Source organism: Populus trichocarpa, chromosome 1, assembly GCF_000002775.5.
Source record: "Populus trichocarpa isolate Nisqually-1 chromosome 1, P.trichocarpa_v4.1, whole genome shotgun sequence".
NCBI lineage: Eukaryota > Viridiplantae > Streptophyta > Magnoliopsida > Malpighiales > Salicaceae > Populus > Populus trichocarpa.
The window spans coordinates 26345011-26364941 of record NC_037285.2 but is presented as its reverse complement, the minus strand read 5'-3'; the positions used below and the strand labels follow the sequence as shown (position 1 = coordinate 26364941).

At 36.0% G+C, this 19931-nt stretch overlaps 5 protein-coding genes across 6 annotated transcripts; 4 read left to right on the top strand and 1 right to left on the bottom strand.

Annotated features, from left to right (window-relative positions):
- Nucleotides 1-499: 499 nt before the first annotated feature.
- Nucleotides 500-2571, top strand: LOC7468015 (tubulin beta-2 chain). Its single transcript, XM_002298294.3, has 3 exons — nt 500-1057; nt 1157-1426; nt 1685-2571. Exons 1-3 carry the CDS (start codon nt 664-666, stop codon nt 2368-2370), a joined length of 1350 nt encoding a protein of 449 aa, XP_002298330.1. The 5' UTR covers nt 500-663; the 3' UTR covers nt 2371-2571.
- A 3029-nt stretch (nt 2572-5600) lies between these two features.
- Nucleotides 5601-7949, top strand: LOC7468016 (uncharacterized). Its single transcript, XM_002298295.4, has 3 exons — nt 5601-5931; nt 6170-6212; nt 7495-7949. Exons 1-3 carry the CDS (start codon nt 5644-5646, stop codon nt 7647-7649), a joined length of 486 nt encoding a protein of 161 aa, XP_002298331.1. The 5' UTR covers nt 5601-5643; the 3' UTR covers nt 7650-7949.
- A 4202-nt stretch (nt 7950-12151) lies between these two features.
- On the top strand, nt 12152-15279 carry LOC7485676 (uncharacterized). The gene is made up of 2 exons (XM_002298296.4): nt 12152-12853; nt 14772-15279. Exons 1-2 carry the CDS (start codon nt 12528-12530, stop codon nt 14992-14994), a joined length of 549 nt encoding a protein of 182 aa, XP_002298332.1. The 5' UTR covers nt 12152-12527; the 3' UTR covers nt 14995-15279.
- A 232-nt stretch (nt 15280-15511) lies between these two features.
- On the bottom strand, nt 15512-16873 carry LOC7485677 (uncharacterized). The gene is made up of 4 exons (XM_002299802.4): nt 16715-16873; nt 16528-16630; nt 16369-16445; nt 15512-15742 (listed from the first exon to the last, which is right to left on the bottom strand). The coding sequence occupies exons 2-4, from the start codon at nt 16626-16628 to the stop codon at nt 15612-15614; spliced, it is 309 nt and encodes a 102-aa protein (XP_002299838.1). The 5' UTR covers nt 16629-16630; nt 16715-16873; the 3' UTR covers nt 15512-15611.
- A 43-nt stretch (nt 16874-16916) lies between these two features.
- On the top strand, nt 16917-19320 carry LOC7478561 (mitochondrial import inner membrane translocase subunit TIM10). 2 transcript variants are annotated; one of them, XM_024593853.2, is made up of 6 exons: nt 16917-17058; nt 17147-17202; nt 17428-17480; nt 17890-17928; nt 18063-18132; nt 18882-19320. In XM_024593853.2, exons 2-6 carry the CDS (start codon nt 17155-17157, stop codon nt 18930-18932), a joined length of 261 nt encoding a protein of 86 aa, XP_024449621.1. In that variant the 5' UTR covers nt 16917-17058; nt 17147-17154; the 3' UTR covers nt 18933-19320. The 2 variants fall into 2 exon arrangements, with proteins under 2 accessions (XP_024449621.1, XP_024449622.1); XM_024593854.2 differs by having other exon boundaries at nt 16955-17058; nt 17853-17928.
- Nucleotides 19321-19931: the final 611 nt, after the last annotated feature.

Sequence of the window (19931 nt, the reverse complement as noted above, 5' to 3'; positions counted from 1 at the left end):
ATTATTTTAATATAATTTTTAATGTAAAGCATTTTAAAACCACATTTTTTGTTGCGTTTTTTGGTTAGGAAAAGATAGAGCTAAGTTTAATTCCGATCATGTTTATTAATCCGTTTATAACCTTATTCATGTGTCAGTTTCATTTTATTTTCCAATTAATTTTGTTCTTAAAAATAAGAGGAGATGATGGGAAATATAATTTGGAAAGATGTTTTTGAGGGCAAAATTCCTTTAAATCAAATTATTATTTAATTGTTCTTGTTACTAGAATGACTAATTAATTAGTTTTACTAAACTACAAAATACAGGGATTAATCAGCTCACAAATTATCAGAAAAGCATGGAAGGCCGTGTTCTTTCCCAAACGGTCGTACGTCTATGCTGTTCAAGTACAGCTGTAACCCACGAATTTGAAATTTTGAATTTCAAAATCACAACTCACCTTTCAACCGTTGGATTCCTTGAAATAGGGGCCAGCTCCACCTACCATTTCCAAATAAATATATTTTTCAAAAGCAACCAAAACCCTAATCCCCTTTTCCTTTCCTCTATAAAATCTTTCATTTGGCCGTTTCACTTATCCTCTCTTCCTCTCTCTGAATTCAAGATCCTCCCTTCTTATTTGCTGCCGATTTTCATTTTCTTCAAAAACCAACAGCGAAAATGCGTGAGATCCTTCACATTCAAGGTGGGCAATGCGGCAACCAAATAGGAGCCAAGTTCTGGGAAGTTGTTTGTGCAGAACACGGCATAGACTCCACCGGCAGTTACCACGGCGACTCCCCTCTCCAACTTGAAAGAATCAATGTCTATTACAATGAAGCTAGTTGCGGTAGGTTTGTCCCTCGTGCTGTCCTCATGGATTTGGAGCCTGGAACCATGGACAGCCTCAGATCTGGCCCATATGGTCAGATCTTCAGACCTGACAACTTCGTTTTCGGCCAATCCGGTGCTGGAAACAACTGGGCTAAAGGTCATTACACCGAAGGCGCTGAACTCATCGATTCTGTCCTCGATGTTGTTCGAAAAGAAGCCGAAAATTGTGACTGCTTGCAAGGTACTGTAATCTTATATTTAACAAATTAAATAACAATTGTTTTTTTTAAAAAAAATTTATGAGATTTTAATTGCTTTTATTTTATTTTTTGATGTGTAGGGTTCCAAGTGTGTCATTCACTTGGAGGTGGAACTGGGTCTGGAATGGGAACGCTTTTGATATCGAAGATTAGAGAAGAATACCCGGATAGAATGATGTTGACATTCTCTGTGTTTCCTTCTCCAAAGGTGTCTGATACAGTTGTGGAGCCTTACAATGCTACTCTGTCTGTACACCAACTTGTTGAGAATGCTGATGAGTGTATGGTTCTCGATAATGAAGCCTTGTATGATATCTGTTTCAGGACTCTCAAACTCACCACTCCTAGTTGTAAGTTCTACCTTCTATGCCCTTAGTTATGTATCAGGTTTGTTTTATTAATGTTTTAATATACTATTTCTTTGTGGATTGTGGCTATTGAGCATGTTAAATGATTGAATTACTTAATGTTGTGTTCGTGTTATCAAGTGTTAATTAGTTGTTCATCACAGATGGCTGAGAAATTTGTGTCGGGTGAAAATGTCTTGGAAAAGTTACTTCATGCTATTTTACATCAGTACTGAACCTGTTTTTTTTATTTGGTGATAGTTGGTGACTTGAATCATCTGATATCTGCAACAATGTCTGGGGTTACATGCTGCTTGAGGTTCCCTGGACAGTTGAACTCTGATCTGAGAAAACTTGCAGTGAACTTGATACCATTCCCTCGTCTACACTTTTTCATGGTGGGTTTTGCTCCACTCACATCCCGTGGTTCGCAGCAGTACAGAGCTTTGACTGTTCCTGAGCTCACTCAACAAATGTGGGATTCAAAGAACATGATGTGTGCAGCTGACCCTCGTCATGGCCGCTACCTAACAGCATCAGCCATGTTCCGTGGCAAGATGAGTACCAAGGAAGTAGATGAGCAGATGCTGAATGTGCAGAACAAGAACTCTTCCTACTTTGTTGAGTGGATTCCAAACAATGTGAAATCAACTGTGTGCGATATCCCACCTACTGGTCTTGCGATGGCATCCACCTTTATTGGCAATTCAACATCAATTCAAGAGATGTTTAGGAGGGTTAGTGAGCAATTTACTGCCATGTTTAGGAGGAAGGCTTTCTTGCATTGGTACACAGGAGAAGGAATGGATGAGATGGAGTTTACTGAGGCTGAGAGTAACATGAATGATCTGGTTTCCGAGTATCAGCAATACCAAGATGCAACCGCTGATGAGGAAGGAGAATATGAGGATGAGGAAGAAGGAGAATACCAGGGAGATTATCAGTAGATTTTCTTTTCAACCTCAACTTCCAGTTGCTGGTTTCTTTTCGTCGTTTTGCTATCAATGAATTTGCAGCTAGGGATCAATTAAATATATAGTTGTCATCTTTTGCTGTAATTGGGTACTATATGTGTTGTGAAATTGGGTACTGAACTAGGTAAACTTTCTCGTTCAATTTACGAACTGCAGATGCACCTTTCAACTTCAGATCATTTCTTCAATCTTTTGCAAAACTGAACTGTCGTTTTCAATGGACAACTGGAAACCATTATATTGTTGGAAAAAAAATGCTTCCAAACCATTATATCGTTTTCATGAAATTTGAAATTGAGTGCTATGAGATGGTGTGATGGTCCAGTCTATCACAAAAAATAATGAATTTTTGATAAGTTCCAATTAAAAACAATCAATTTAATATTTTTTCAAAATCTTGACATACAAATCAAATCATCCTAAAATAATAATTTAATTTTCAACCCAGATGCATCCCTAACATAGATTATTCAGTGTCCTGATAAGTTTTTTCATCGTAATATGTTTAGAGTTTAGGTTTATTTATATGATTTCTTAAGTGAAATAATTATTGCCCACCTTCTGAACTCCAAATATGATCAAGTTCTTCGAAAACATGTAAAAAGCCTTTTTCGAGGCGATCGAGGTAAAATTGAAACATAAAAGAGGTTGATAAAAAAAAATAGTTTGTACTCTGGATTTATTTTTTATTTTCATAAAAAAATATATATAAAAAAAATTTAAGATACAAGAATGTTGAGTCAGCTACAATTCCAAATCTAACAATAAATTTATAATGTTAATAATAATATTTAATTTATCAGCTCAAATTTTTATATTTTTTAAACTTTAAAAAAATATAGTTTTTCTTCTATAGTAATAATAGTTTTTTAAAATTTAATAATAATAATAATAATTTTTAATTTTACCCTTCACATTAATCTATTTTTGGTTTTTAATATTAATAATATTCTTTTAAAATTTAATAATTATTATATATTTATATTAATAATTTTAACAATAATAAAAATAATTATATGTAGAAACCTAAGTCTAGATGATAGACCCAAGAGAATCTATTAGCATTGGATCCTGACACGGCTGCAAGACCCAAGTTACTTGGATCTGACACCCTTGCCAGCCAAAGCAACTTGGGTCTGGAGCATAGTTATTAAACCCGAACTAGACCGGCAGGTTGACCCAGTGGCTGGACCGGTCCAGGTTTTTCGAAAGACCGGCTAGTGCAACGACCCGACGGGTCGACCCATGACCCAGGCAAACCCAGGCGAGACCCAGTGTTTTTTTTTTCTTTTCAAATGTGGTTTTTCTCCTATACCCCTCTTTTTTCTTATTTTTTTAATTGGTTATTAATATTTTTTAAAGTTCACTATATAAATATTAAAAAAATATTTTATTTTTTCAATGTGGGATTTGAAACCCTTTAGTATATATATTCTATGTTTTCCAAAAAAAGAGTTATTTTTTCAATGCGAGATTTGAAATCTTTTTGTATATATACTCTATGTTCACAAGAAAAAAGTTATGTTTTTTCAATGTGGGATTTGAAGCTCTTTCGTATATATACTCTATGTTCACAATAAAAAAAGTTATTTTTTTTCAATGTGGGATAAAAACCTTTTTGGTTTAAATACTTCAACTTAAAAGGATAACATAATATCTTTTCAATGTTGGATTTGAGGCCCTTTAGTATATATATTCCATGTTCACACAAAAAAAGTGAAGTTTTTTCAATATGGGATAAAAAACTTTTTAAAATATTCTTTTAAACTTCATTTATTTACAACATGTATAGCTTATATTCACATGGATTTTTTTTAATTTTTTCATATGAAATACTAAAACTTTAAATATATTTTTTAAAATTTATCCGAGTTGATCTGAGTTGACCTATGAAACCTGGGACCCGATTCCTTAGTAGGGTCAACCCCCGGGCGGGGTTTGATAACTATGGTTGGAGCTCCTTTTCCAGCCCCAAGTTACTTGGGTCTGGAATGACATGCCAGATCGAAGTTAATAACGAAAATAATAATAATAATAATAACAAAAAAATCAAAAAATTTATGGTTGTTTTTCAATATTAATAAAGTTCTGTCAAATGTATTAAAATAATGTTTTAATAATATCAATTACAGTAAAATAACAATATTTATAACACAAATAATAATATTTTTAATATTAATAACTATAATTATAATAAAAATAGTAATATATAATAGTACTTTTAATAATAATAATAATAATAATAATAATAATAATAATAATAATAATAATAATAATTTTAACACAAATAATAATATTTTTAATATTAATATTTTAATTATAATACAAATAATAATATTTATAAACCTAAGACCTCAGAATCTTGGGTCGTGCAGTCAAATCCAAGAGAATTGAGACCTCACGCAGGACCCATTAGCCATAAATCCAAACGACAGACCTAAGAACTTTGGGTCCTGACACCGGACTTAATAGAATTGAGTCCCAGTATCAGAGCTATTAGCCTTGGCTCCGGACACCGAACTCAAGAGCCATGGGTCTAGACGGTGGACCCATTAGCCTTGTGTTATAATCTCAGATCCAAAAGTCTTGGGTCCTCACGCTGACCCTCCAGCCCTGGGTCTGCGCGCCAGACCCATTAGCTTGGGGTCCAGACGCAGACCTAGGCAGACCCCAGGCATGTGGGTCTCCCCCAACATGCGGTTCTGCAGACCCCCAAGCGTCGAGGTCTGCGCTCCAAGGGTGGGCAGACCCACGCGCCTGGGTCTGCAACCAGGAACGGGGGTCTGGTCCTAGCATCTAGAACGTGGCAGCCCCAGTACTAGGTGTTTGTAGTCTCACCAACATCAGAACTGATCATTTTTTTTTCCCGATCATCCCTTCAATGCTAAATGCATCATAAGAAAAGATAATCTCACTCCTCTACAATCTTTATAACTCTTTGTAGGAAGGGTAACTCTGTTATTATATTGCTTCAATTCATAATAACAAAGTTCTTTTTAATATATTGTATAATATTTGCAGGGAGCAAGTCGACGGTGACCAAAAAAAAAAAAGGAATTAAACCTGGAGGACTAGAAAGAGTGAGTGCTTAATTGATACGGGTCAATTAACAAATAAATGAAAACTTGGAGGTCATCCAAGAAAAACAAAATCCAACCTCACGCACGCTACACTGTCGTTTAAGGGCAATAAATAAAAGAAGAATTGAGGAAACACTCCCTTCCAAAGAAAACCTTAGAAGAAAAAATGGGTGGCAGTCTCGTCGCAAAGAGAGCAGCAGTGTCAGCCCCAAACCAAACACTAAGCTTATTCAGATTATCATTCTGCAACTTGCTAAAAACCTTCAGTACTTCTTCTTCTTCTTCAGCAGCTGCTGAAAACCCTAAAAATGAGACTTCAAAACCGAAGCGAAGAAAGAAGAAGAACCTCTTCGAGGTGGCTCAGTTTCTGCCTAATTGGGGAATCGGATACCACATGGCTAAATCTCATTGGGCCAATGTATCTTACGAGATCACCAAAATCAATCTCTACAAGGCAGTGGATCCTTCCCTTCCCCCACGCTCGTATTTTGAGTTGACAAATCAATTCTAAAGTATTTAGCAGGGTTTAGGGTTTTTGGCTGGTCTGATTTTATGGTCATTGCTGTCAAGTTTTGATTCTTTTTCTTTTTTAAAAATGGGTTTTGGGGATAATTAGATTATGCTAAATTTGGAGTATTTTCTTCATTTTGTTTGAGGTTCTTCTTGGTTTAATGTGTCTCTGATCATTGCAGGATGGTAGGCATGGAAAAGCATGGGGGATAGCTCACAAAGATGGTCAGTCTTAGTTATGCAATTTCCTGAATATTTTTCTTAAATGTTCATTAATTGATATCAGTTTGGGTGTTTAGCTGTGATATTCCTATGCTTGCTGCTTTGTTTTGATTGGAAAAAAAAAAAAGAGTTCCAAAAGATGTGCTGCGTTTGTCCTTTTGATGGAGCTGTGTGGAAGTTATGTTTTGTTTTTCATTGTTAGCTTTCTTGCTAAAGTAACAGCTGCGTCCAAGGTTTAATTTGTCATATAAATAAGTGAAAATAAAATTGCTAATGAATGCAAGTTTAGTGTCCTTGCAGGTCAATGATAGATTGATGGAGAGGGGTGTAAGTGTGGGGATGTATCCCAACAATAAAAACTGCATAACAATCAATATAGGCAGGAATAGGGAATGCTTTCTTGTTGATTCTGATTCAATTTGTAGGTTCCAATTCCATTAAAAGTAGTAGTTCAACTTATCACATTGTTTCAATACTTTGCAATAAATCTTGAACAAGGATTTGGTTCACATGGGTTTGCTCGTGCAGCACAACCACTCTCTAATTTTACTGACTTGTGTCAATTGCCTATGATTGGCAGTGGAAACCATAATCAACAGGCACATGTTACTTCCCTTAATTTATATGGAGTAGAAAGCCCTTTCTGGATCGTTTATCACGTGATCAAAAGTTAATTTATTCATCATAATTTTTCAAATTTCTAAGTTCAATAAGCTGGATAAACAGTCGTGAAAAACAGTTATTGTTGAAGCAGGTTTAACTCCTTTTAGGTTCTAGGAATTTGGGTGGTTGGATGAAAAATCTTTCCTCTATCTCCCCCTCTCAAAAGGTACGCAGAATTTTATTCTTGGATCTATTAGGAAATCATCTGGCCTGCTTTTGTTTTGTAAGACCAAATATAAATTTTGGTTATGCTAGTTTATAATAGGAATTAAAAATCTTGTCCAAACTTTTTGTGGAGCTTGCCTAGGTTGAAGATTGTATCTTGGGTAATTTTTAAACTTTTTTAGAATTATATTTTCTGATAAGGTTTTCAGTGATATTCCTTTTTCCTCTACCACAAGCCATCTCCTTTTTCTGATAGTATATGCACGTTGAATGACTGTAGATGACAGAGTTTGCTTAAGTATTTTTCCCACCCTTCCCTTCTTGCTGGTTATCAATGCTTCTAGTGTTGAACTCTTTTAGTTGATACTTGTAACAACTGCTGGTTACTTAGTATTTTGTCCTATAAATATCTCTCTTTACGTGGAGACATAGTTGGTCTTATCATTATTTAATACAGGATTACCAATTGCTGATGCTGCTCCCAAGAAGATAAGTGGAGTTCACAAGCGTTGTTGGAAGTACATTCCCAGCTTGGCAAAATCAATTGAAGGCAAGGCAAGCTCACCAAAATCAACAGAAACTGCTTCAAAAACTGAAGTCCAGGCAGCTTAATCCTTTTTTTTTTCTCAGTGAGAAGTGGTGGACTGACAATACCTTCTCTGCTGTCTCTGTTGGGTTGATTCCTCGAGTTGTGAGAGTTGCATTTAGCTGGGAGGTGTTTGTGTCTCTGGATGTCGATTTAACTCTTTTTTTTTTATTGTATTTGATGTTTCTGTTTTTCGATAACATCCTTTTTAGACATTTTACGAAAAAGAACGGTTGTTAGATTAGACAAAGTCAGAAATGGAAGTGGAAGACAATAGAAGCAAAGATTGAGCACTGTGGAATTTTGTTCTTTAAGATTTTCCTGAAGTGGGATCTTTTTTCTTTTTTCTTTTTTCACCACAATAAATAATGGAGTGTCTCTAGATTGTATCGGACGTCCAGTAGCGCGCTGCCTCTTTGGTCACTTTGAAGCATGGTTTTAAACTAGTTCCATTTCCCATTGTTTCGCTGGGGTTTCAGATTTGAGGTGGCAATATCATCCTTACGAGCATTTTTCTTAAACAATAGGCGTGGACTGATAATATACCCAGTTGAACCGGTGGAAACCTGATCTGCCTTATAAAAACTCCATAAGCCGATGATGTTGAAGGTTTTGTTTTCGCTTTAAATAATGCTAAGCAACGTTTCCTTGAGCATTAAAAAAATGGACTGGTAGTGGGGAATTTTTAGATGGTGTTATTAAAACTTGTTAATCTTGAAATTTCCATTGATTATCTAGTTTGTAGTTCACTTGATGAGTTTAAATACAATTTGGATAACTGGTAAAAATATTATCTAATTTTTAAACAATTAAGATTTTATTTTTTTAATATTAAATAAATAATATATTGAATAATCTTGAGCTAACTAGGTTAATCATTAAATTTATAATCTGAATCATAGATACAACTATAATGCGCTAACCTGGGAGATCACATATATCTTTCTGTTCCTTTCCGTTATTTTCTTCTTAGCTAGGCCTCGATGTTTTAGGTCGGAAGGAAATTTGATACTAAATTGAGAAGTTATGAGAAAATATGGGATTAACATGAAAGAAAAGGGCATGTACTCGAGTAAGATGCAATTTAAAATTCAATTGAAGAATAATTATACAATCAAATATTAATTTAAAGGAAAGTGACTAAAAAAATAGTTTACATGTGCAACTGATGCATCGACTTAAAAGAGAGACACCATATTGAAGAGGCGCGTGGAGCTCCTTTCGATATTTATTAATGGTTTTTTTAGGTATTTTTAGAATTATTTTGACTGGGACTTTCTTCCAAGACAATGCGTGTCGTAGTCTTAGCTCTGGTGTAGCTCCGACAAACAATTTTTCTTCTCTTTTTTTTTTCTTTCATTTCATTTGCTGTCTCAATTGTAGAGCTGTTTTCCCCCCCTCAAATTCAATCTTAGCCCCTTCAATTATAATGCTTAGGCTAGCTCATTTCCCGATTCGAGTACTTATTACTTCTTCATTTGCAAGCCTCCCGCCTATTTTGAATCTTCATCCCTTACCGGCTTGTTAGGCTTCGGAATGCAGTAGCGAGACCAAATTCTCGAATGTTTTTTTATTTTGCAAAAACCACACATCAAATTCATCGAAACAAACAATCAAATCAGGGTTGAATAAAATCAATTTTGAAGAACCGAATCGAAAAAAATATGCTTCAGTGACGAAGAAATAAGTACTGGACCAACTTTTTCTCAACAATTGTAATCTCGTAGTAGTTTACAAACAAATCAGTCAAGTCCGGCGGTCAGGTTGATGCCTTGTTCCATCTTTCAGCCAGCTTGTATCGGATTCTCCACCATGTTCACGACAGTCTTCGAAGTAAATAGTACATTATATCGCTGATGAGAAGGGACATGATCTTGTTCATTGCTTCGAGTGACTTCCCACCGAGCATGATTTCCAAGAAGATCACGAATGCTTGCAGATGTTTTCTCATGCCGAATTTTTATGGAACATCTTGCGGTCCTGGTGGTCGATCGATCTTTTTCCTCCCTTGCAGATCGAGGAGGATACTGGAGCAAAGTCTGAAGTCGAAAAGAACTTTGTATGCGCATGCACCCAAAAAGAAACTACTTTTTATGTGCAATGATTAAAGAAGTCCAGTCCAGAAGTGATAAATTAATATATATATTAAAATTATCCAAAAACACTTATAAAATTAATTTTTTAAAAAATTATATTTTAAGGAAAATCAGATTTAATCTGATGCCAAACAAGTACTTTATGATCTTTTATACCACTATTATGTATTGACTTGTTTTGTTGTTTGACATGGTATGTATTAATTTATCCAGCTGGTGAGCTTGTATGTGAGCACTTGCCGATTGATCTTTGCTCATACTCAATTGCAACTTCTGGGAAGCGATGCTTGCTAGAGAATCACTCGACGAAAGATAGAATTAAGTACCATGGCAAGACATCAGAGGTTGTTGTGTAGATACAACACTGAACGAGTTGATTGAATCTGATGAATGCATGTGGCCTCGATAGAAACACTGTTTGTATCTCATCGGATTCTCTTCTTCAGCCGCAGTTTTTGACTAAACTTTGCTCAGAGTCATGCTATTAAGCTTGCCGGCATTGTTTGACTGTTTGTATCTCATCGTCCACTCATTCTTTATCTATCTGCTACTACAAATACCTATTCTTTCATTTCATGTGTCAAACATTTCGTACGCTAAAATAATCTACGTAGATGCAGGAGTTTATTTGCCAAACCTGTGTGCCAATCCTCGCCGTGCCATGTGCCAGACTAGAAGTAATGGTGATGCAGTCCTGCAACTATATGGTGGTGCTGATGTCGCTTGGGCTCCGACAGCCATTTGATCCCGTCACTGGAGTAATTTACTTTAATTTTATCAATTAGGGATCACGTATGATCTTTAGTCAAAGAAGAAGAAGAACACACAGCTTGTTTCCATTTATGTTCTGTCCTACAGTCACTGTGCTAATTATAATTAGGAGTCCTTTCTATGCACGCCTGTAGGTATCTTTGTGTTTTGGAATGATCTCCAACATAATTATTTCAGTAAAATATTTCTCCTCAGCAATCACCAACTCTGTTTTCGCTTTAGAGCATAAGAAAAAGCTTGTAATATCTATCTGAATCAACACTTTGTCCATGCTCCATAGCAATGCATGCTGTCTGTTTCTATAAACAAACTCCAATAAATCACACATACATAGTTGCTGTAAATTCCCAATTGATAAAGGAAGAAAAAATAGCAGTAGAAAACAATTGCACTCCATGTATTGCATAATTTTGTGATCTCTAGCCCATTACCGACTGTAAAAAGGCAGCAAAACCTGAGGTTCCTATATATATATATTCTGGACAAGGAGAAGACAAAGTTGTTTTGACTGGTCTACGGCTTCCACTTTGCCATTTCCAACAGGTGTTGGATGCCCAATTCCTCCTCCTCGCAGGGCCACAGTGAAAAGAAGGCTTCCACTTTGCCTTGCATCCCAAAACTTGAATGTCAGGTCAGGCGGGCCAGAGAGTGGTACCCTCTTTGTATCACAAGGGTCACTTTCTCGTTCCATAGCAAGGGGACAAAAAATGACACGATACCTTCTTTTGTCTTGAGGGGCTCAGGGTCCCTTCAGCTCTCCTTGAATAAGAGAAGCTATTGTTCTGCAATGGGGTTTTGGATTTTTTCCATGGCCTTCCCTCTTTTCCTCCTAGACTTGCTTTTGCATTTGCGTCTTCGATTAATTGTATTGGGCCAGACTTTGTTGTAAATGAGCTCACATTTCACAATGGCTACGTACTACTATTATATTATATATTTTTTTTTATTAATTTGAGTATTCGGATTAGAATTTGTATTTATTTTAACTAATTTTACATGTTCTAAAATTAATAATTATATAAATTTTCAATAGTTATCGTATTAGCAACCACAAGGGATCGAAACTGAAATCATAAAGTAGCAAGTTACACATTTTTTTTAATATATATATATGTGTATGTGTGTATTATTATGTTCATGACTTAAAAAATTTGTTTAAAAACAATATGATTTCTTAAAAAGGTTAAAATAAAGCTTATCTAAGTTTAGAAAAACATTTAATTTAAAATTAATTTAGTTTGAATTGGTTTATAAATTAAAATATAGCTTAAAGTGGTTGTCTTAAAATCGATGAAATATTAAGTTTTTTGAAAAAAGATTAAAACCATTGAAAAAAAATAATTAAAAAATTGAGTAAAACCGTACAACATATAACTCATGGCTGTTTAAGAACGTCCAACCTGGAATACATGCCTTGTTTAATAACTTTGGTTCTTTCTCCGTTTGTTGGCCAGTAGCTAGGAGGAGGAACATTCCTAGTGTTTATCAAGCAGCATTGACAAGTGATGAGCTGCAAAACGGACAATAAATCTTTTTTAATTTCCTGAGAAAAAAAGAAAAGAAAAGAAAAGGACACCATGATTGATTGTGAGCCAATCTTCTGTAGAACATAATAAATAAAAAGGAAGATAATTTGGTTAATACCAAGAGAGGAAAAGATAAAGCTTGAGAGTTTCAATTCATTATTCCCCACAGTTTCCATAATAATTCTGCTCTGCACCACCTTAACAAAAGAGGTTTCCTTGCGTTTCCTTTTCCCCAACACTGCCATAAACTGACACACAGATATTGAGAGAGAGTTTTCAGAAAAGGAAAGAAAGTTGAGAAAGAAACAAACACCACCTGTATCTCTTGCTTCCCTTTAACACTCCTTCATCTGTCCTAAACTCTGAACTTAGCCCTCTCTCTCCCTCTCTCTCTTACTGCTACCTCTCTTCTCTTGAGAATTGATGAAGCGAATGCTTTAAAGAGACCCTTTAGGCTAACCCCCAGCCTTTGGCACTTTCATCAAATTTCTCCTTTCTGGGTTCTCTCAAAATGCCAGCTACACACACTCCCCATTTTGATAGAGTTCATTTCAGTGCCAGCAGCAGTGACATCTCACTCTCTGGTGAGATTGGGGCTCATAGGAACTCTTCGGAGTCAGATTGCTTGTCAGAGGTGGATTTGGAGAGTGGAGCTTTGGATATGGAGGTGCATTCGGACAACAAGACTCAGAGAGATTGTAGAATTTGTCACTTGGGTTTGGAGACTAGCGAGCAAGAATGTGGAGGAGCTATTGAGTTGGGGTGTTCCTGTAAGGGTGATTTGGGTGCTGCACACAAGAAATGTGCAGAGACTTGGTTCAAAATCAAGGGTAACACGTGAGTAAAGACTAACTTTTCCATTTTCTTTTTGTTAAAAAAGTTTATCTTCCTTTGTTGAATCAGTCTATTTGTCAGAAAATCAGAATATCCATGTGATGGTTTTGAAGAACTCTACATTATGGTTGTGAGAAAGTGTTTCTAAGGTATAATATGTTCTGCTTGTTCAAAAATTCTTGTTAGAGTTTTGTTGGTTTTCGGAATTTAAGGGATTTTCAGTTCCAATTTGTTCGATCCAGCATGTAGGTGACTTGAAGTGTTTGCTATAGGATCTTGGGATCTTCTTGATTATATTGCTCTGATTTGATTCGTCATGTCAACTTGTAAATGTAGCTTTCCCATTTCTGTAGTATTTCTTCTGAGTTTTTATTAATCATTAATAGAAACCTCCCCTTGAGGAGCAAGAACAACAAGGCAACATAGAGTCAGTTTTGGAGTAAGAACAACAAGGGATATGTTAAAGACCTTTTCTTTACTCTTCTTTTATCTTTTTGTATAATTGGTTTCCTTAGAATAATTGAAGTTGCTTAGGGTTGGGACTAATTAAATGAGAGAGGTATTGTCTTCTACTGTTTCTAGTGAAAAGTAACCAAGGCATAAGTTTGTAACGCTTGAGTTAGATCCTTCTTGATCAATGACCAGTTAAACTCAACAATTCCTGTTCTGGTTATTTATGTAATTAATCACATATCAGCACATTCAAATCTCCAAATGTACCTAGACAAAGTTTCTCAGTTTCCTCCTTGTGCTTGACGTGAACCCAACTAACCACTCTGCAGCTACTATTAGCACTTGTTCCTGTCATGCTGCGGTTATAGCTGTCTTTATTCTTTTGCTTCTTTGTGACCTAGTCGAATAAGGGGGAACAGAACTGTAAAATTGAAGGCCAAGTAGAAATCATGTGGAAGTAGCGATTCTTGTGGTCACCCTGACTTGAACCAAAGCTAAGTTTCCTAATAAATCACAGCATAAAAGGTTTATAATGGTTACATATTATAAAGCGTGAAGTGTGGGGACCAATGCACGCTCGTACACATTTCTCTATGTGCAAGTATTGACTTTGAGAAGTAGACAAGTGCTTCTCTACTAATATGAAAAAAATTCATCTGCAGAAATTCTGATTCTATGAATGTCTAGAAGTAAGTGTCTTCTTCTGGTTTATTGTCTCTATCTATGCACATAACATTTGATTGTCTGTTTCCCATGATCAGTTGTCCTTGCTTTACTGAAGCACGAAGCTTCAATTATTGTACTCCTTTGGGCTAGGTTCGCTTCAAGTTTCTTGATGACAATATGAATAATTTACCTCGACAAGATTAATTAATCTTCGGTCCAACATCCTTTGTCTGATCATTTTCTAATTCCTGATGTTTGTACAAATGATCCAAGCTTTGGAAACTGGCAGGAGAATTTTGATTGCAGTAATATGAAATTCAGTTTAGGGAGATTCTCCAAACATCAGGAGTGCTTGTTATGTATGCAAACTTCTCCCTTTGTCTTCCATTTGTGAATCATTACATATTCTTATACAGAACACAGATCTTCATTTGGCTCTCATTGCCTCTCCTTTTCTCTGTATATAACAGCCATTTCTTGGGGATTTTTGTCATGCTATGGTGGTTTTACCCACTGTCAAAGGTCTTGTTGTTTCTCATATACTGAAAGAAGTGTGTTTTTCCAACATGTTGCCTTCGTTGTCTGTAAGAAGGGTTGTGTATACGTGCCACTAATTTAAGCTTTCTGCAGTGAGTTTTGTATACATTTGCTGCATTATGCCAACATACCGTTTTAGCCAAAAACTCAACACGTTACCTTGTTCGAGACTCCATGTTTAGTTTTATGGCCATTTAATTTTGATTAAAGTTCTAATTTGTCTTAATACCGTTGTGCTCCATTGTATTTGTTCCTGTTTTCACAGGACATGCGAGATATGTGGTGCCACTGCACTTGGTGTTGCAGGCGAGCAGACAAATGTACCCCATAATGCTAGTGCTGCAGTCTTATCAGCACCAGCAGGTCCTCTGATCCTTGTGGAGACCCAAACATTTTGGCATAGTCGCCGCATTATGAATTTCTTGCTTGCCTGCATGGTGGTGGCCTTTGTCATTTCTTGGCTCTTTCACTTTAAAATCCTCTCGTGAACTGAGAAGCAAGTCGTGGCATTTTATTGGCATCAGGGACGAGGTGCGACCCCCATTCCATCAAGTGCCTGTTTTTGATGCTCTATTCCTTCTCTTAGCCTGTGCCACATCTGTAACTTACCCGTCTCTGTAACTTACACATAAATTGTTGGCTTCTTTACTTGCAACTCCTGCCTGTTGTCCTTTCTATGTTTAAGAGCCATAGTTTCCAATTTTGGATGATTGTAGTATCTGGAGCAGAGATGAATCTCTGTTTGGTTATTATCACGCCCAGGTGTTCACTAACTCAAGCAATGCACTACCTAGTACCTAAATTCCAATTTGCAGCAGTTCTATAAATCACTTGGACCATTCTGTGATTTTCTACATATCAAATGGGGACAAATCACACCTTCGTATGCGAAGACAGGAAAAAACATAAAAAAATGCCCCATCCTGCCTGCTTCATGAATAGCTCTCCGTCTCTGCTTAACTACGATAGCAGAAATATCCATTCAAAATGATACAACACAAATCATATAAGAATCACTGACTAAATTAGATCAAATATATTCAGCTACACTCATAAAAAGTAGGTTACATATCAAGATCTCAGTCGGTTACATCAATCTCAACCATTATTTTGTATCCATATCTGTGGGATTGCTTCTATAATCATCAACAGCCTTGTCCAAAGTGCTCCTGACGTGCTGGCACATCACCATCAAATTCTGACATGCATCCTTCAACACCTCCCTAGCTGGATCACCTGCAAAAGGTACAGGCAAGAAATCAAAACTCAAAAAACATAAATGGGAAACCAGGAAGAAAATTGATGTAGTTGCATGATCATTTAAAAGGTCAAGGTCTTGTGAATGATTGACAGAGAAGATACATGATTCATGTAATAAGACTGCTAGGTATTGGTTAATTTGCATTGAAAATCTTAATAGCACCTTGATCACAAACTGTTACCAGGAAGGAAATAGGAGTGGGGTATTCGATCAAAGACAAACTAGTTTAGTTTAGCGAAAAGAAGCACATCTCAAAGAGGAACCCCAACATTTGCAGCAAGCTGCTAGTGAGATTCTTAGAGTTGGACTGAGAAGAGTTCCTGATAACCAATAACTGGGATAAGACGGATCAATAGTTGGCTTCAACTCTAATCTACAAGTACATGCCCAGAGAAGGTAAATGAACCAAATTGAAATCCATACAGTAATTGAAACTGGGAAACTAAGGCTTAACAAAATCCAAAATACATAAAAATAGAATTATCAAATGTCCTCATCATAACAGAATCAATCTAGTCTTGAAAATCAGGGGAGATTCTAACAATAATGTATGCATAGGTAGTAGCATTAGAGAGGAGAGGAGGGATGATTAACGACCTACCTGTAGTCTGTACTCGAATATTAACCTTAGCATCAGAAGGATGAGGAATGCTGTATCCACAGAATGATACCCTTGGACTGCAAAGCCACCACAACCATAATTATTTCATTAAAACAAACAAATAAAAATAAAAATTAAGGGACAAAGAGGAGTAGAGACTCTTGATTCAAGGCGAATCTGACAGAGTTTGCGAGAGTATGATCTTCGTCTACAAAACAGAAGGTTGCGCTGCTTGGATCCCTCACTGAACCGTGCTCCATTCCTAACCAAAAACAAGATCTTTTTATTTTATTTTATTTTATTTTATTTTTAAGGTTGGATAGAGAGCATCTCTTTCGTCTCTTACCTGTTTATTATTGTGGACGCTCTGATTTCTGTGCTTCTTTCTTTCTCCACTCTTCTTCTTCTCTATCCAAAACCCCAAAACAGCTAAACCCTAAATTGTGAAACTAGGCTCAGTCTTACTTAAGTGTTTTTATTTGTACACGTGTCCCCTTTTTGTCTCGGATTTACAGTTTGCTCCCTCAGCTTCATTCGGGTTTTGATTGCGTGGCTTCTTCTTATTGGGCTGTGACATCATCATCAACTCACTACCTTTTCTTTTGCAAAAGAATACACACACGGTGGTCTCTCTCCTCCTAAAACCCTAATTCCCATCCATCTCGCGGCTCCTTCTACTCTTCTTACACTGTAAGTTTGGATTCGATTTCGTTCTAAATTACTTTTGAAAATAAAGGTATTATGGATTGATAGCTGTTTTCTTGTGCTGTGTGCACAGGGAATAGAATGGCTGCCAACAACGTTGGTCTACCAGCTGGTGTCTCCAAAGAACAGGTGGGTCTTTTCATTTCAGATTTTTCTCTTCTCTTATGGGACTTCTAGGCACTGAAGTAGATACCCTTTTTTTATTATTATTTATGGTGATTCATTGCTTGGTTTTGAATACTAGTATTTGCTTTGTTGTTCTATTTATATATTTTGATTGAAATGTTATTGCTGTTATTTTTGTGGATTTCTATCAGTGCTTTGAGTTTTTGGTTTTTAATGATGGTGGTGTAGGCCTATGGCATGGCTGCGACCGAGATGGAATACAGAGTCGAGTTGTTTAACAGGTAATATGATGATCCTTTTGTGTTATACTAGCAAGAGGGAAAAGCCTAAGCATTGGATATGTTTGGGTAACTGGGGGCTTTTGTTTATTAAACAATTACAATGTTTTCCCGGTTGCTTTTTATGCATGTTTCATTTTCATTATTCTCGTTCTCTTTTATGGTTTATTTGATTCTCAGATTATGTAAAAAGCTACTATGAGTATTGAAGTGCTAGGATTTTGCTGTTTACCGAAGCGTTTTTTTAACTTTGATGTTTTTGGATGGGATTGTTTTGATAGACCACCTGGCTATCTTGATATATGCTTATGGTCATGCATTTTGGTGATATATGCTTCCAGAATTATTCTTTTGACGGTTCCTATTTCTATACAGAATTTCCTGAGCGCCTCATTTTATTTTGTTTATTCAGGCTTCTTAATACATGTTTCAACAAGTGCATTGACAAAAGGTACTTCTTGTTTTTTGTTTTTCTTCTAGTTGTTAGGGATCCTTATGAAAGTGCTGAAAGTATCTGAACTTTACATTCATTTTTATTGTTTTTTGGACTGTTCTTCAACTTTGATGTTTTTTCTTCATGTTCAGGCACAAGGATGCTGAGCTAAACATGGGTGAAAATAGTTGTGTTGACAGATGTGTTTCAAAATACTGGGCGGTAGGTTGTTTACCTTTTTTCAACTAGCTGTTCGACTTTTACAACTCTTTATTGTTTAGCAATACTTGGAACTTTAGTTAATAAACAAACATCTGTTTTAACCAATTCATGCATGTTGATATTTTTAAATGCAGTTGTGTGAAACAATTTTGTCAGATGTATCCATTTGTACGAGTATTAGTTTTTTTAGGTGTACATCACAAGTAATGATATCATGTTTCTTGCTTTTATCAGCTCAATATTTCATTTGCTACTTTTCCTGTCATTTCTATTCAAGACTTGCCTGCAAAATCTTGCTAGCATGTACCTCGACCTGTGGACATTCAATCTTTTGTATAGTTGCAGTTGTTGGATGCATTTCAGTAGTAGTTGTAGTTTTAATCAGAAAGACTAAACTTTCTCTAATGTTTTGGCTGTCACTATCATCATTTAAATTGTTCTAAGCATATCCATAGACACCCAATTATAAAATGGCTAATATTCATAATGCGTGACTTCTACTTCTATATACTATCAAATGGTTCCACATTTGTTGGAACATTTAAGCATTCATTGTAATTATATATAAACATGAAGAATTGTTATACGGTTACATATTAAATGCTGATATTTGCTTTCCCTCTGTACCTCAACAAACATATGTGGTTGCTTTGAAAATGTGTGTGCTTTTGGCCATTTCATACTTCTGCTATAACATCATTTTCGAGCTCTTGGATGGTATGTAATCAAAGCTCAAATGTTTTTTCCAGGTGAATGGTATCATTGGCCAGATGCTTAGTGCTGGTCAACGTCCAATGTGAAACTCGGACCTGCTCGGATTTGAAATTTGTTCTACATGAATACATGTTACATGCGCAGAGGAAGGGGACTAAAAATCACTTTGTTGTCATTTTTCTCATCTCTAATCTATGATGTCATCTTCATTTGCTTAAGAATTAATTGCAGTTCTTTCTCTGTCGTTTAGCTTTTACTTCAAGTAAGATTAATTTTTTGGCCTTGGGTTCTTACTGATGAGAGTTCATCTTATTCCTGTAGTACAAGATCTGTGTCATTTACATGTTAAATTTGTCGCGTAATGCTGTGTTATTATTGGCAGTTTTTGGTGCATGAATTAAAATTGTGTAATGAATATTAATTGAACATTACTCGACTCCTGTTTAATGTTACATCTTACAGCATTTGGTGAAACTGTAGGTTATTGGCTATATCTGTTTTTGGTAGAAAAATTGAGTATTTGCATGTACGGTTCAGATGGCAAATTGTCCCTCTGAGGAACTAAAAAACTTACTGGTGCTTTATTGATAATTGATTTTGGTAGCACTAATGTCATAGCATTTTCAATGTTCGTAGTCCTAACTCCTAACATAAGAAGGAGCGGTCATTTCTTCTCTTCCACCAGGTTGCCATTAGTGCAACCAAGTTTCTCAGGCACATGTAGACATTCCTTTTCCGTTTGGTGCTACCGTGAAGTCATTTTATCCGCGCAACTTTGATGTTAAACTAGGCTATCCAGCCAGAGTCAAGTCGCCCCAGGAGATCACTAATCAGCTGAGTTCAGATGATCTGTCCGAGTGATCCATAAAACGGGCACCTGTCTAAATTCCAGCTTTCCAATTCATTTCACTCAAAATTTGGCATTCGTTGGCGACTCTGGTTTCCTAAGAAAGACGTTCCAGGAGTCATAAAAGGCTTGTCATTTTGATGTTTTTTCAACTGAGAAGTGCTTGGAATTGCATCACCAAACACAAGCTAATTTTGCTTTCGCTTGTGGTGGATGTATTATTAATCCAAATACAAAC